General features: G+C 32.6%; 1 protein-coding gene across 1 annotated transcript; it reads left to right on the forward strand.

Moving 5' to 3' along the window:
• Positions 1–6880: 6880 nt before the first annotated feature.
• LOC143583504 (very-long-chain aldehyde decarbonylase CER3-like) lies at positions 6881–15795 on the forward strand. Its single transcript, XM_077065794.1, has 11 exons — positions 6881–7027; positions 7742–7965; positions 8056–8288; positions 8712–8931; positions 11542–11669; positions 13086–13342; positions 13422–13529; positions 14056–14262; positions 14722–14832; positions 14947–15120; positions 15491–15795. The coding sequence occupies exons 1-11, from the start codon at positions 6935–6937 to the stop codon at positions 15644–15646; spliced, it is 1911 nt and encodes a 636-aa protein (XP_076921909.1). The 5' UTR covers positions 6881–6934; the 3' UTR covers positions 15647–15795.

The raw sequence follows: 15795 nt of genomic DNA on the forward strand, positions 1-15795 counted from the left end.
ATCTGTTCAAGTGATCGTCTGGGTAGGATATACCATCATAAGTGCCGATGTTGGACATCTGTTTGGCACTTCTCGGGGCGATTGCTTCCGCAATGTCCCTTGCAAACTTGGACGTTCCCGCATTTGCAGCAGTTGGTCTAAAGGTTTTGGAGAAGTCACGTGGGTTTCCCCCCGCGTTCCTTGGTTTGAAGGTTTCTCCAAAATTCCTTCTTGGTTGGAAGTCCGTTTCCTTACGCTTCCCTTTCGCCCTGTGGCGAGGGTTTGCGTCGGTGTCGGATTCCTCCCGATCATCGTCCGAGTACTCGCACTCACTGTTCATGTTGAGCTGTTGTCGAGTGCTTCCGAATTCTTCAGCCTGTTGGAGTGAACGCAAGCGTTCATCCAACTCAGCTTGGAATTCCTTCTGACGTGCTTCGGCCCACGCCTTAACTTGATCGAGTGTTTGGCGAGGGAGCCTCGTCTGTTTCTCCAACTGGGCATCAGTGAACCCCAGTGAAATATTGTTTACTGCACTTGCCCGGCTTGGGTAACCGGGGTAGTGTTCGTAAAATTTGTGTAACCGCCGGTGTTCCCCCCAGTAGCTGGGGTTGTGGTTACCGGGGTTTCTTGGTCACTTACTGGCCTTGGGACCGGAGTAACGTTAACCATTTTTTCAGAAGTTTTGAAAAAACTGAGAATTAGTTCTAGCTTTTATGCACGGATGACGCCAATGAAGAAACACTAAGTGACCCCGGGCGGATTACGGATAATCTGGGGGTTAAGTAATGTTTCCCACGAGGATTAGGTCCGGCAAAGATGATTGTTCTTCGGATGACCTGCAAAACAGGCACCGTGAGCTCGTCACTGAGAATGGGGGGTTCCTCCTTGTGACCACCCTCCGGCGTGAGAATCAGACTAGATTGCTCTGAATATAAGTGTATATTGAGAGAAATAGCTAGTGAAGATAAGATACAAGATAATGATACCGTTCCAAGGTGTTGGAGTATTTATAGCCGAAGGTAGGTTTCCAAGCAGGTACAGCCAGCTGTATAATATTCCTGTTCTACCAACTATGGGCTACGCACGTGCCATGCTGGTTGGTGGGTAGGCAGCGGCTGAAAGTGACAAGGCCGGCTGTGTACTGTTCCCTTTCCGCCGGCTATGTACTATTCCTTTTCCGCCGGCTGTGTACTGTTCCCTTTCCACCAACTGCAGGCTATGTGCGTGCCACGACAAGGGTGAGTTTAATTGAAGACTGAGTAATTGAGTTTTATTAAGATAAAAGACATTTGGGTTGGGGGGTGGGGGCCCTATATCTTAAAGATTGTTTATATTTTCATATGTTGTAAGCTAGAAATCCTAATATAGCCTATACATTATAATTCTTATATATACTTGTAAATCCTCACAAGTGAGGCCATTAGCAATAAGAAATTGTCGTGCTTGCTACCCATGAATGTAGGTCAGCCAACCAAACCACGTAAACCTCGTATGTTCATATTCGTTTATTTTTCTCTTGCAATATTGTTTATGTTTATGTGTGTGCGGTGTGCCAGATCCAAACACAACCCACCTTATTTGAGTTCGATAGTATTTGGCCCTAGGTTATAGACTTATGGAGTTAATAGGTATGGAACGCATCATCGTTACGTTTTTGGAATTAAGTAGCATTTCCTATTTTCTCATAGTTATGTTTTTTAACAGTGTTTGATTGTTTCGAGCCACCTCCAAGTCTGTGTGTAACGGATGGAGTCCTTATGGGGGGCGTTTTGCGCCATGTGTCGTCAAGTCATCGTAGGGGCTTTTTGGCTAAAAGAGGTGTAGTAGATGAGGCTCATTCAAATCATTTTATCATTAATATATTATTATTCTTTTTTATATTAAAAAGAAAGTAAAGCAGCCAATCATCTTCCTCCTTTCCTTCCCCACGGTTCTGGGTGGGAAAACGTCCCACTATACATGGTCTAATATCCGGTTAAGTTTTCCTGAGATGAGATATCAATCATCTATGCTAATTTTTATGCTCCAACCGTGAGTCAAGAACACCTATTTTCTCATAATAAATAGATGACTGACTTCCCTTTGTTGACAAATATGAGAAACTAACTTTAGGCACTTCTATAATTCTATTTTAGGCAAGTCTAAAAGGGTGGGTTTTAGCATGGAGACTTAAAACCTTTTTTTTTAATTTTCTTTACAAATTACCTTTTTTGTTAAACAGTGACAGGTGAAACTATATCCCGAATAACGCATTGCTTAGAAATTGAAACTATATCACAAATAACACCTTGCATAGAAATTTGTTGGCCCCGGAAGTTTTATTTGGACTGCATCATCCTCCATCTCAAGCAGCACTGCACTAGTCCCACTGAAACAAGGTCATTAACTGGACCAACCGGTAATTTGTTCAACACCAACTTATTAAGCACATTGGAATAGATAACCACTTTATCTGATATAAGGTCAAACACGGCCAAACAAGTGTTCTTCATGGACCATCCTAATATCAAATTGTTGACATATTCACCAAGGGGTATATTATGATATTATATTTATACTCAATATATTTTAAATTCGTTATGATCTCTAAAATTTGGGGTGTTCAAAATTTGATTCGAATTCGATTATTAAGATTCGAATTGGTTTTTAAAAAATTTGAATTCGATTCATGTTAGTTGTCGAATAAAGTTCAAATACGAAATTATGATTTATTATTCGATTCGAAATTCGAATTCAAATTAATATATATATATGTGTGTGTGCGCGCGCGCGCGTGTGTTTAATGTCCATTACACAAAATTTAAAACCCGATAGCACATATTACTACTTTTTATCCCATACTATTTATATTTTAATTTTGAGTTTATTATCACATGGTATTGTATCTACTTTAAACTAACGTTTGTGTGTTTTATAATTATGATTTCGGTTTTTGAAAATTTTAACATAGGCGAACTTGAATTAGTCAAATTTATTCGAATTCGGCGTATTCGATTCAAATTCAAGTTTTAAATACGAATCAAATCGAATTTCGGATATGGCATGTAATATGAATACGAATTTGAATCGAATAATTCAGCTTTTATTCGAAAAAAAATAAATTATTCGGATTATTCAAATGTTTATATTAATATTAAAAACACATGTGTAGGTTGTGTTCATGTTCGTATATGTTATATATAATTGTGGATGTTTAAATACAAGTATAGGTTTATGTTTTTTTGTATGGTGTATATTGTTATTGATATTTAATCTACACATATGTATGATATATGTATTTTCCATGTAGCTTATATATATTTGTTGATAGTTGATACCGAATTACATTTGTAGGTTGTATGTTGTTGTGTATGTTTTATGCTTTTGTGTAAGACTATAGGTTGTATATATTTTTTATATTATAATACAAACTTGTGTAGAATTTTTTTTTATTATTTTTTTGTATATTTTATTATAATGTAACTATGTATTAATTTATGTAGGTATGTTAATTGGGGAAAAATACTTAGCGGAAGACTTCGAAGAAAATTACACATTGATGGAGATCGATGCATTGAGCTTAAATAAATTGTTTTGGAGAGAGAAATTGTGGTGTAGAAATTGTGTAGGATAAAAAATAAGATGTAAGAAAAACAAGTTACAAAAATAAATGAATTCTTTATATATTTTTTAATTATTTTAGTTTGATTAATTATTTTAATTGGTTACAGAAATTAATAGTTTTAATAGTTGTATTAGTTAAAGAGATAAGATAATTATGGTTGCAATTAAACCATTTTCATTTATTTTTAAATATTTATGATTTAAAATTAAACCAGCTGTTCATATTGATTTCTCGCACTAAAATGATTTTCCACCTTAACTATTCCCTATATATGTGTGTGTGTGTGTGATGGGTATCATTACAAAACTCTTAAATTATTTAAGAATTCTAATGGACTCTTAGTAACCAACATTTTTTATAAAACTTTTTGCATGTTAATATGTTTTTAGTGTAGTTTTATCATTTTTTATATTTTTATATATGATAACAATTATACATATTAGTTTTTACACATGTCTAATTTTCTTTTACAAATATGTAAGTTTTTTTATTACATAAATTTTACTCATATGTAAACTTGTGATTTATATATATAAATCAAAGTTTTATAGGTCAAATATGATAAAAATACTCTTAAATAATGTTATTATATAAAAAAAATATTTGGTTTTTAAGAGTTATTAAAAGTTGTTAACTTTTTTTAAGTTGTTAAATGAAACACACACACACACACACACACATATATATATATAGAGAGAGAGAGAGAGAGAGATTCAAGAGGGAACTCAAAAAATAAGGAACTGAAAATTTTTCATTTTACATGTAAAACTCGATTTAACATGTAAAAAATTAGTTTTAACATAAACTTTTTTGATTTTTTTGCTTTTAAATACATGTAGAAGACATTCTAATAAATAAATTGTAATCTTGTAAAAAAATATGATTTGTAATGTATTGGCTAGCAAGTTATGGTTAGTCTATATAAACTAAGTTAGGTTAGATATTATAGAACACGTGAGAAGTAACCGAATTATGGTTTATCAAGAGAGACACGTGTTATGTGTAATAGAGGTTTTGAGTTATATATATTTCCTCTATAAAATATTCTGAGTTATTCAATACTCGTTTCATGTGTATTTTCGTTTTGGTGAGTTATATCTATTCGTTCTTGACACACAACTTTCAACATGTTTGACCCATTTTGTTTTTAGTTTATTTAGTTTTTTATTTTACCTAAAGATAAAGTTGTAAATGAACCAACTCAAGATGGAGGAGGGCTTGTTTGTGTTTGTTTATTTAAGTTAGCCTGAACAAGCAAATGGGCAGTTGAGAACACGCAAAGGAACATACAATCACGTTCATTTTTTAAATGAGCGAATGGTAAGCCAATGTGTTCATGTATTTTACTAAACAAACATAAAAACATGTTCATTTCGTTCATTAATAAATATCAAACATAAACAAACTTTTAACTGAATGGTTTGTTGAATGTTTAACGTTCACAAGGCTAGAGATGATAAAAAAAATATGCATGTTTTATGTAAGTACGTATGCAATCGCGCAACACGTATGTAGGCATCTTTGTATGTACTGTGTACACGAAATGTCGTATAAAATACAAAATCAAAAACAATGAGCGGAGTGTATGTAGTTAATATGGACCTTTGGTCAAGCTATTCAATAGCCAAAGTGGATTGATGTTAAGATAAGGCGATTAATGGTTATGGTCCAGGCCAACACTTAATTCCATTCATATATTTTCAAAAGTGGCATGCATATGTGTAGTTAATAGCGATTAATGGTTATGGTCCAGGCCAACACTTAATTCCATTCATATATTTTCAAAAGTGGCATGCACAAGTGCGCATCATACATGGACCTACTTTCAGATGCTACACTTTTACTTTGTGCGCAAGTTATCAAAATCAGATTTGTTTTATGGTGTAAGTACACATGCGTGCCAACGCTACACACAAAAATGATTTTGTGTTAGTATGAAGTGGAACTGTGGCACCGTGACTACGTTTAGCTCAAACGTTGTGTTCTTTTCTTTTTTTTTAGAAACGGTGACTTTCTTGTGTGTTGTCAGTTATGGCACCGCACTCCTCAAATATGGAGAGCATGTTGCCCATTCTGTCCAGACTATGTTGAACCAGTCTCACACTGACTTTAGAGTTTGGTTTGAACGTTCTCCCGTGAAACTAATACCGTCGGCTACCACTTGACAGCCGTTGTGCCACTACAAAAGCAGAACTATATGACATAACACATGGTGGGACGAAATCCCGGGGTGGGCTCTGAATTCAAACTGACAACCTCACAATGCATAACTCAAATTATTTTTTGCCATAATCCATCAAAATAGACACAAGTAATGATCGAACTTAGAAGATCTATTGGAAAACCCAAGTCTTCCGATCACTAGGCCACATGTGAAGATTTCAAATGTAAAATATTTATATGTTTTGTTCTGGTCAAGCCTTTTAATTTTATACCTGTTCTTTTTCAAAATTTATTTATGTCACAGTTTAAATTGAATAGGTGTTTTATGAACAATTTAAAAGACAAAAGTGAATGTAGTTTAAACGTAAATACTTTACGTAAATTTGTATTTTTGCTATAAATTTATTAAAACAAAAAACCAAAAAAATCTAAAATAAAGTAAAACTTCCATTCTCGTCAAATTTCCATGACTGCTCAATCATTTTAGTAGCATAAGTTGAACTAGAAACCTAGGCCCTTTCCAAATGTAACCCTTTTGTTCATTTTTCACATTTGTTTGTTCATCATTTAGTTCATTGTCTATATTTGTTTGTTCACTTTCCACATTTGTTTGCTCCATATTGAGTATTATTAAATTGACCCTTTTTTTCAACTAAATCGTCTATTTTAATTTTCTTTTTCGAAAAATTGAATTTTAATAATCATAATTATTACCTGTTGGCCGATAATAATATATACTTACACTTTGACCAGTGATAATTCTAACTTTTATTTTTGTTGTCGTAAGAAATCCCAATAGCATAATCATCATTGATTTATACTTGATTTTCACTCGATTTCTCTCACAATAATAGTTATGAACGAAATGGAGAAACGTACTTGCGAAATCGAGTATTAATCAAATGTAAACTGAGTGTAAAATCATTGATGATTATGTTACGGGGTTACTCTTTGCAACAAAAATAAAAGTTATGATTATTATTGGTCAACGTGTAAGTATAGATTATTCAATACACTGACACAACTCATTTATAAGCTCTTGCTATTAATATAGTATACTCATTCTTCGAGAGTTAGTATGGCGGTGACCCCACACCTACAATGCATGGCTATGCAAATCAGAGCTCGTTATGTGTATATATATGGTACTCATTTGTGTTCGGAAACAACAAGGAGGTTTTGAAGAGAATGGATACCCTTGTAAATAAAAGGGTTCGTTCTTCAGGGAGTATAAAAGGCCCATTATTTAGTTGGCCGTGGCAGAATTTGGGCAGTTACAAGGTATATGTTAATTTCTTTGATTTCTGATTTCTTTTCTTTTTTTTTTTTTTTTTTTTTATGTGAAGAGGTCACCAAAACAAATTTTGATATAAATAAACTCCTTAAACTTATTTATAATACCACATACTTATATAATGCTTTGAGAATTAACCTTTCTTTCACCTTAGATGGGTTAAGATTTGGTAAAGTGACGTTATTACACGGTTAAAAAATGTTGTCACACATAATATTCTTTAAACATATATATAAATGATATGCACTTTTGTTTAAAGTGGTTAATTTGATGAAGTGGTGCATGTAATCAGTAATTAAAAGAGTCTACATTGCGCAATTAATGTAGGTAATGTTTGTGTTACTAATTTATGTTCTTAAATGTTTTTGCAACCATGCGTATTTTAGACAATTTTAGGAACTTTGATATCGCAAAACTTTTTTTAACATTCAAAAGAAAAGAGAGTATATTGTAGAATAATGAAAACCACGTCCGATGTAATATATTATTGATCAACTATATATAGGGTTACAAGAAATATATACAAGAAAACATAATCCAATACAATCTCCTAATTATACTAACATTATAATACTAAAACTCTACTAATATATTCTATAATATTCTCTAATATATATACGCTGCTTTCTAATGATATTAAACCTATTTAATTGTATTTTATCTTGGCTTTCTAATGGCTTTTGAATTGTTGCTTGAATTAGTACATCTTGTTTGGGCCACTTCTTCTTGTTTTCATTTATTCAAGAATCTATGAAAAGAGGCAAAGTGAGTATGGTTGGTGTATGCATATTCTGATATTGTCTTCACTAAGAGGGCTTGTGCACAATCTATGGAGTTCATTTCAAGGTTTGTTTTTTATTAATCGAAATCGTCGATTATCTCAAAAGGGCATTGATTTCAACCAAATCGACGACGAATGGCACTGGTAAGTTCTCTTTACTCTTCTCGTTTGATGTGTTTTAGGCACTTGAACATGAGTTTTAAATATGATGACTTTTTTTCTCATCGATCACAGGGACAATTTCATCATACTTCAGGCACTTGTAGCTTCAATAATCTTATTGATCAATCCTTCAATGACCAATCTTCCTGTTTGGAAAACAAGTGGGATCATATATTGTATTATATTCCATATTGGGCTTTCGGAACCTCTATATTATTGGCTTCATAGATTATCGCATTCATCATATTTCTTCCAACAATACCATTGGCTACATCATAGTTCTCAAGTCAACCATCCATTTACAGGTAAAAAAAAACATCTCAATAATTTTGCACTCATGTAATACATTAAGTACAATTACTATAATAAACCAACATCCAATCACAATAGTTTATAGTTTATACAATAACAAAATCCATTACATTGACCCATAAAACTTAATTATGATACATCATTAAAATAGTTACCAATGATCCTCAGCTCAAATAGTTGAGGTAAAACACATATATACCTCACTTCAAAAAGGTTTCAAGTCTCATCGGTGACAAAAATTAGGGGGTTCCAGGAGTTTTTCTCACATATAGTGGGTTTCCTCCTGAGGGTAAAATGGAGATAATCGGGTGGTTAAGTGACTCGTCAATGATCCAAATGGCCGTTAAAAAAATCTAGTATAATTGTTAACCAACCATTTATTGAACCATTGTATCATTATTTTTAATTTGGCGCAGCTGGGCATGCAACATATTTGGAGCAATTATTTATGTGTCTGATCATAGGAGTCCCAATAACCGGCACTACTTTAATTGGACATAGTTCGGTCATCATGTTCTACGGTTATGTTTTGGTCTTCGATTTCCTCAGATGTATGGGGCACAGTAATGTCGAAGTTGTTCCTCATCATATTTTTGATGCCGCACCGATGCTTAGATATACTATTTATACACCAACGTAAGTTTGGTATATATATTCTTTCTACACTAACGCAAGTTTTGCATTCATAATTTTAAGTAGGGCTTGGTGCATAACTGCATGTAGAGGTAAAACATATTTGGCTTAATTACAATTTTGAGAATTATTTTAGCCCTCATAATTAACAATCAAATTGTCAAAGAAATAAAAGAGGAAAAAATAAATTAGACTTGAGGTAATTACCTAAAAATATACTAGTTTTAAAGTGTCACATGCATATGTAAATACTATAAGCAACGTTAACAACAGACTTGTTTCTCTTTTATTATTTAACAGCATTCATATTAAAATTCTTATTTTTATCCTTATAATTTAACTAAAAACACATTTATACATAAAAGTTGTTCAATTTTAAAGAAAAATTGTATTAAAATAATCTAAACTATGGACTATTGGTTAATAATAGTCCTAACTAACGAGTTGGCTGCTAACGGTCCCATCTTTTAACATATTTGTTCTCAACGTGCCGTAGCTAACGGAAGCGTAAATCCGTTTGTCGTTGGTCGCCGAGATAACGTTTTCGGCAGGAAAAGTTCATTTTCGTCGTAATATTCAACATATTTGTCCCAAACCTTTTTTAACCTTAGATTATTGAGGTCATCGGAAGCCTAAGTGGTCACCCGACAAACGTTTTCGGTTAGAAACTCCTTTTCGTCTATTAAACTTAACATTTTCATCCCAAATTCTTTGTAACCATAGAACGGACCATTAGGAATCTTTTTTTAGTAAATGCCCCAACAATTAAAGTCGTCGGAACCCTATAACTACACCGGTGGTGGTGTTCAGATAATGGTGGTCAACGGTGGTGGTGCTGGTGTTGGATGGTGGGCGTCAGCAGTAGTGTTCAAGTAATTAGTGGTGTTCAGGTGGACTTTTCTAGGGAAAATGGAGTTTTCCTGCCAAAATGTTTTTCTAGCGGCTCAACGGAGTTACGCTTCCGTTAGTCATGGCTCGTTGGGAACAAATATTCTAAAAGATGGGACCATTAGCAATCAACTCATTAGTTATGACTCTTATTTACTAATAGTCCATAGTTGAGATTATTTAAATTCAGTTTTCCTTTTTAAAAAACATTTACATTTGATTCCTCGTATCTATCTATATTGAATTAAATTATAGTTATTTATTTTTTTATTATATTTTCTACTTCTTCTACTCACAAAATAAATAAATAAATGGAGTTCATATAGTATATAACTATATATAGAATCACTATTCAATTCATATATCAATAGATCGAACCACCACTACTAACATCATATCCACCACCATCGTCGTAGAGCTACGTGTTAGGTCCCCTGATTATCGACCGATCAAACCAAAGAACAGTCGTTCGTTCCGTTGTCAGAGCCTTAGTTCGTCGTCTTAGTGGTTGGGTGCTGGTGCGACCCTCTTCTTCTACCGCTGCTGACTCCAATGGTGGTTCTAAGGTTCCGGCAAACTCATTAATTGGTTTTTACTAGAAAAGATTCATAAATCTCCAATATAAGGTTACAAAAAGAGTCGGTACGAAACGTTGAATTTATCAGCCAAAAAGGAGTTTTCAAGTCAAAAACGTTTTTCCGACGAACGGAGACTAAAGTAGTTTAGTTTTCGCTTGTCGTGACTCGTTGGGAACAGATATCTTAAAAGTGGGACCATCAGCAACCATCTTGTTAGTTGGAACTGTATTTGCTAATAGTTCATAATTAAGATTATTTAAATCTAGTTTTTTCTTTTTTATATTTTAATTGATATTTTTATATGATATACTCGTGTACTTGTTCTTGTTCATAGCAAATCATTTTCACCAAATTCCATATCATAATTTAAAGGAAAGTTGGATTTTAATAATTCAAACTATCATCTATCGGCCGATAATAATTTATACTAATAATATAATTAATAATTCTAACTTTAACTTTTGTTGCCAGAGCAATCTCGGTACATAATCATCATAGATACTACACTCAGTTTACATTTAATTTATACTTAATTTTGTTAGTACGTTTTTCCACTACATTCGTAATTCTTATTGTGAGAGAAATCTAGTGAAAATCAAGCTTTCTAGAACCTTGATCAAGGCTTGATGTATATTTATGACCTAAAGTAGAATTCAAAGAAAAGTTCATTATAGTTTTGGCAAAATGGATTCTAATAATCCAAACTTTAAACCATTTGGCAATAATAAAAATACTTATAGTTTAACTCAGTGTCACTCCCAAGTTTCATTTTCGTTGTCACTAACAATTCCTGTACAATAATTATCATAGATTTACACTCATTTTACGTTTGATATATACTCGATTTTTCTAGTAAGGTTCTCCATTTCGCTCATAATCATTATTAGAAAGAAATCATGTGAAAATCAAGTATAAATCTATGACAAATATGCTATGTTGATTGTTATTGAAAAGAAAGTAAAAGTTAAGATTTTTTATTGGTCGAATTGTAAACACATATATATCGTTATTATTATTAGTCAAAAGATAGAGTATGAATTACTAAGATCCAACTTTCCTTATAGTTTTGTATGTAGTTAAGCTGTTTAGTTACAAAAGGGGAAAAAAAGATCTAATGGTTTATTACTTTGTATGTTTCACTCTTTAGGTACCATTTTATACATCATAAAGATATGAAGACCAATTTTTGCCTCTTTATGCCTCTTTTTGATGTTTTGGGGAAGACCATGAATGAGAATTCTTGGGACCTTCAAAGAGAAATAAGTTCAAATGAAGGTATATTTATCCATTTCTATTTCAGTTAATGTAGAGGTCTATCATGCATTCATATAAATAAATCTATATTATATATAATACATCAAACAAGGACAAATTAAGACACTCGTTTTTAAGTAATTTACAACACTTAAAACATGATGTACATGTGTTATGTGTTAGTAAGGGTAAACTTGTCTTTTAAACACAATCCATTCAACTTACAAGTTTGGTCCCTCATCTTTAACCATATTATGTTTTTAATTTAACTTGTAAACTAACTTCTCACCCATGATTTTTAAACGACTATAGCATTTTCAACGTTAATATTTTTATTAAAAAAATTATACCATAAAAACGAGCATTTTATTATCTTTAATTTGGATATGATATTGTTATAATTTTTTTCAATTTAAATAAATTAATATGTTACGTAGGGGTGTTCAGTGTCGGTTTTGATGATTTTTAAGTTAAACTTATGAGTTCAACCGTTAATACTGATTTTTTTGTCGTCCAAAACCAAACTCAACCATTGAAAGTTGAAACCGAATCGTTACTAACGACCTGGTTTCAGTTTGGTTTCACAGTTTAAACTTTAATAATAAATTTAGTTTAAAATAATTATTAATTTAAATGTACCATCAATTATAACTAAACACCAACATAATATGATACTTGAGAGGATTATAAATAAAAAATGATAATTTTAGCCACATAAATGGTAAATATTAATGGAAGATCTAGGATGTGAAATAACAACAACAAAGATCACAAAATGAATCATATTGCAATTAGATTAATTTGAAGTTGTATAGCCAAGTTATTTGTAATAAAAAGATTATGTTCAATTAAATTTTAACTATATCTAATATATATTACAAGAGCAAGGTTAAAATAAGAAGTAAAACTATCCTAAGAAGTGTTTTTTACCCTTAAAAAATAAAACACACCGAACAAAAAACACACTAACAATATCCACCATCAGATGATCACATCCAACGCCCGATATTACTTCTCACACTTCTTGCAAATAACTCACTTCTTATTTTAACCTCACCCTATATTACAAAATATATATAATAATTAATAATAAAAAACATTAAAATGCATTCAACATTTACAGTCTGGTCTGGTTTCATATGGCTGGTTGCCAGTATAAACCGCGAACCAACCGTTCATTACGTTTTGAAAACGACCAACAAACCAAAAGTAAAAAAAGAAAAAGAAAAAAGAAGTCAAAACAATGACCGGTTTAAACGATTATTTCAAGGTTTTAACCGAACCATAAACACTTATATTTGTTACATGATTAACAAGTTCAAACACCCGCTGCATCGCGTGGGCACTTGTCTAGTAATACATACATGCATGTGCGTGTGTGTGTTTGGGTAAGCCTATAATGTCTAAAGGCTAATACAAGTTATTTTGTTTTTGTAGGCAAGAAAGCTAAAGCACCAGAATTTGTGTTTCTTATACATGTTCTTGATATCATGTCATCAATGCATGTCCCGTTTCTATTTAGATCTCTAAGCTCATGGCCATTTACTACAAAACTTGTCTTGTTACCACTTTGGCCTTTTGCTTTCTTGGGAATGTTATTCATGTGGGTTACATCCAAGACTTTCTTGTACTCTTTCTGCCATCTTAGAGGAAATTTGCTTCAAAGTTGGGTTGTGCCAAGATATGGTTTCATGGTAGTGTTGATTTTTAATGATGATCCATAACAACTAATATTGCATTTTACTACGTACTAACGGGTTTATTACATTGCAGTATTTTTTACCATTCGCGAAAGACGATATAAATTATCAAATAGAAGAAGCTATATGTATGGCTGATAGGATTGGGGTCAAGGTTCTTAGTCTCGCCGCCTTGAACAAGGTATGTATTTTGGAAGATGGAAGAACTAGGGGTGGTTATTGAATCGAATTCGAATTAGAAATTAAGCTCCAATAAAGGATAGATTCTGATAACGTGAAACTTGAATGCGGTTCAGTTTCCGGTAATTTAAATCTGATTCGAATAATCAATACCCCTAGGCAGCAGAACGACGTAGTTATTTATATGGACACTATTGTATTTTTGCAAGTTTTGCCATAAAATTCAAAATTATGTTAAAAGTACTATAAAACATATCTACGTTAGCTAGTAATTGCCAAAAAAATCTTAGATTTCACATGATTTACACTTACACGAAGGGAACATCGGATTTTGATCCTATAATGAAATTTGGACCCACTCAGAGGCGAAGCTTTATTTACTCGTTTTCACCCCTAAATATTTATTCGTAGTAAGCATCAAAACTATTCTACTTTTGCTCATGATTTCACACAAATTGAAGTTTGAAACAAGAAGCAGCATTATATAAATATAAACCGTGTTGGTAAAAACTGTTTTGGTTTTACAGAATGAAGGTTTGAACGGTGGTGGGAAACTTTTTGTGATGAAACATCCCGATCTTAGAGTTCGTGTCGTCCATGGAAACACACTAACTGCAGCAGTTATTCTTAATGAGATTCCTAATGATATTAAAGAGGTGTTCTTAACAGGAGCTACCTCTAAACTTGGAAGAGCTATTGCCCTTTATTTAGCTCGTCGTAAAGTTAGAGTCTTGGTATGTTTAAGCTAGAAAAAATATTGCTTATTGTTTTATTGTTAAGTTACTTTTGCGTGTCAATTTCAACTCATTTACTTGTGATTACGAGTCAAACAAAACAGCAGTTAAAAAAAGAAATGGCTCAACATCTTGAAAATCACTCAAACGTTATATTTAATTTTATTGCATATAGCCTCATATATAGATAATTTTATGTAAGATTATTTACTAACAAAATTTAAAACGAGTGTTCAGTTCAACCGATGTTAGATTGCCTGATGTGAACTCGTTTTGTTCCATTAATTAGAATTTTGTTGAAAAACACGAATTTTAATTCTACGAAGAGGTGACATTTCTCCAGCTAATTATAAACGAGTTGATTTTGGTAATGCTTAGTGAAATAAGTTAAAGCTAAATGTGTATTTCATTTTTAATACAGCTAGGATTTTGATATCGGGTTATTAAATTTCCATGCAGATGCTTACGCAATCCACGGAAAGATTTAAGAGCATTCAACAAGAAGCTTCTCTAGAGAATCAAAACTTTTTGTGTCAAGTAACAGAGTTTCAATCAGCTGAACACTGCAAGGTTAGATAGTACATGTTTGATGTCTAATAATCTTTGTTGATAGTGAAGTAACGAGCAAAAAGATAATAATATTAGCATTGCATTGATTTAAATTACTTTTGAAAATCTAACTAGACGTGGATTTTGGGAAAATGGGCGATGCCAAGAGAGCAAAGATGGGCACCACCCGGAACTCATTTCCATCAGTTTGTTGTCCCGCCCGTATTTGAGATCAGAAAAGATTGTACTTACGGTAAGCTTGCAGCAATGAGGCTTCCTGATGATGTCCAAGGACTAGGTGTGTGTGAGGTAATGTAAAAAGAAAATAATTCTCTTCTTGTTGTAGTTAATTTTGTTGTTACTATTATAAGTACTATTATTATTATGCTTACTTTACGAAATATTACTATCACTATTATATTTTTAGAGGGCCTTTATATAGTGCAAGTTAAAGAAAATTGTTATGCGTAGATTAAATGTAAAATCTTATTCTTTCTTTTCTTATTTTAAAAAGGGTAGATTCATATGAGTTAATGTAACATGACAAGGCTACTATTCGTGCCTGCAAGAAAGTTTAAAAAATATATATAGTTACGTTTATTATTACAGTCCATTTTTTAACTTATGATTTTATATAAAGACTGACTTTTATATTTGTTTCACACGTATATTCGAATAGTACACCTTGGAAAGAGGTGCGGTCCACGCTTGTCATGCTGGTGGCATCGTTCATCTTCTTGAAGGATGGAAACACCACGAAGTTGGTGCTATCAATGTGGACGACATTGATTTGGTTTGGGAAGCTGCTCTAAGGCATGGGTTCAAGCTGATTTGAAGGTGTACGCCTCGTTTTCAACCATCCATTTGTTTCTTGTAGAACTTTGACGATGGAGGATTTGAAACCCATAACTAGTAGCAACTTTTGTTTTTACGTAATCGTACACAACAACAAAAGAGTGTAATGCAATTTTAATAAAGAGATTA

This window comes from Bidens hawaiensis, unplaced genomic scaffold (assembly GCF_021521415.1).
Source record: "Bidens hawaiensis isolate Kalapana, Puna unplaced genomic scaffold, B.hawaiensis_p1.1 tig00001511_1, whole genome shotgun sequence".
Lineage (NCBI taxonomy): Eukaryota > Viridiplantae > Streptophyta > Magnoliopsida > Asterales > Asteraceae > Bidens > Bidens hawaiensis.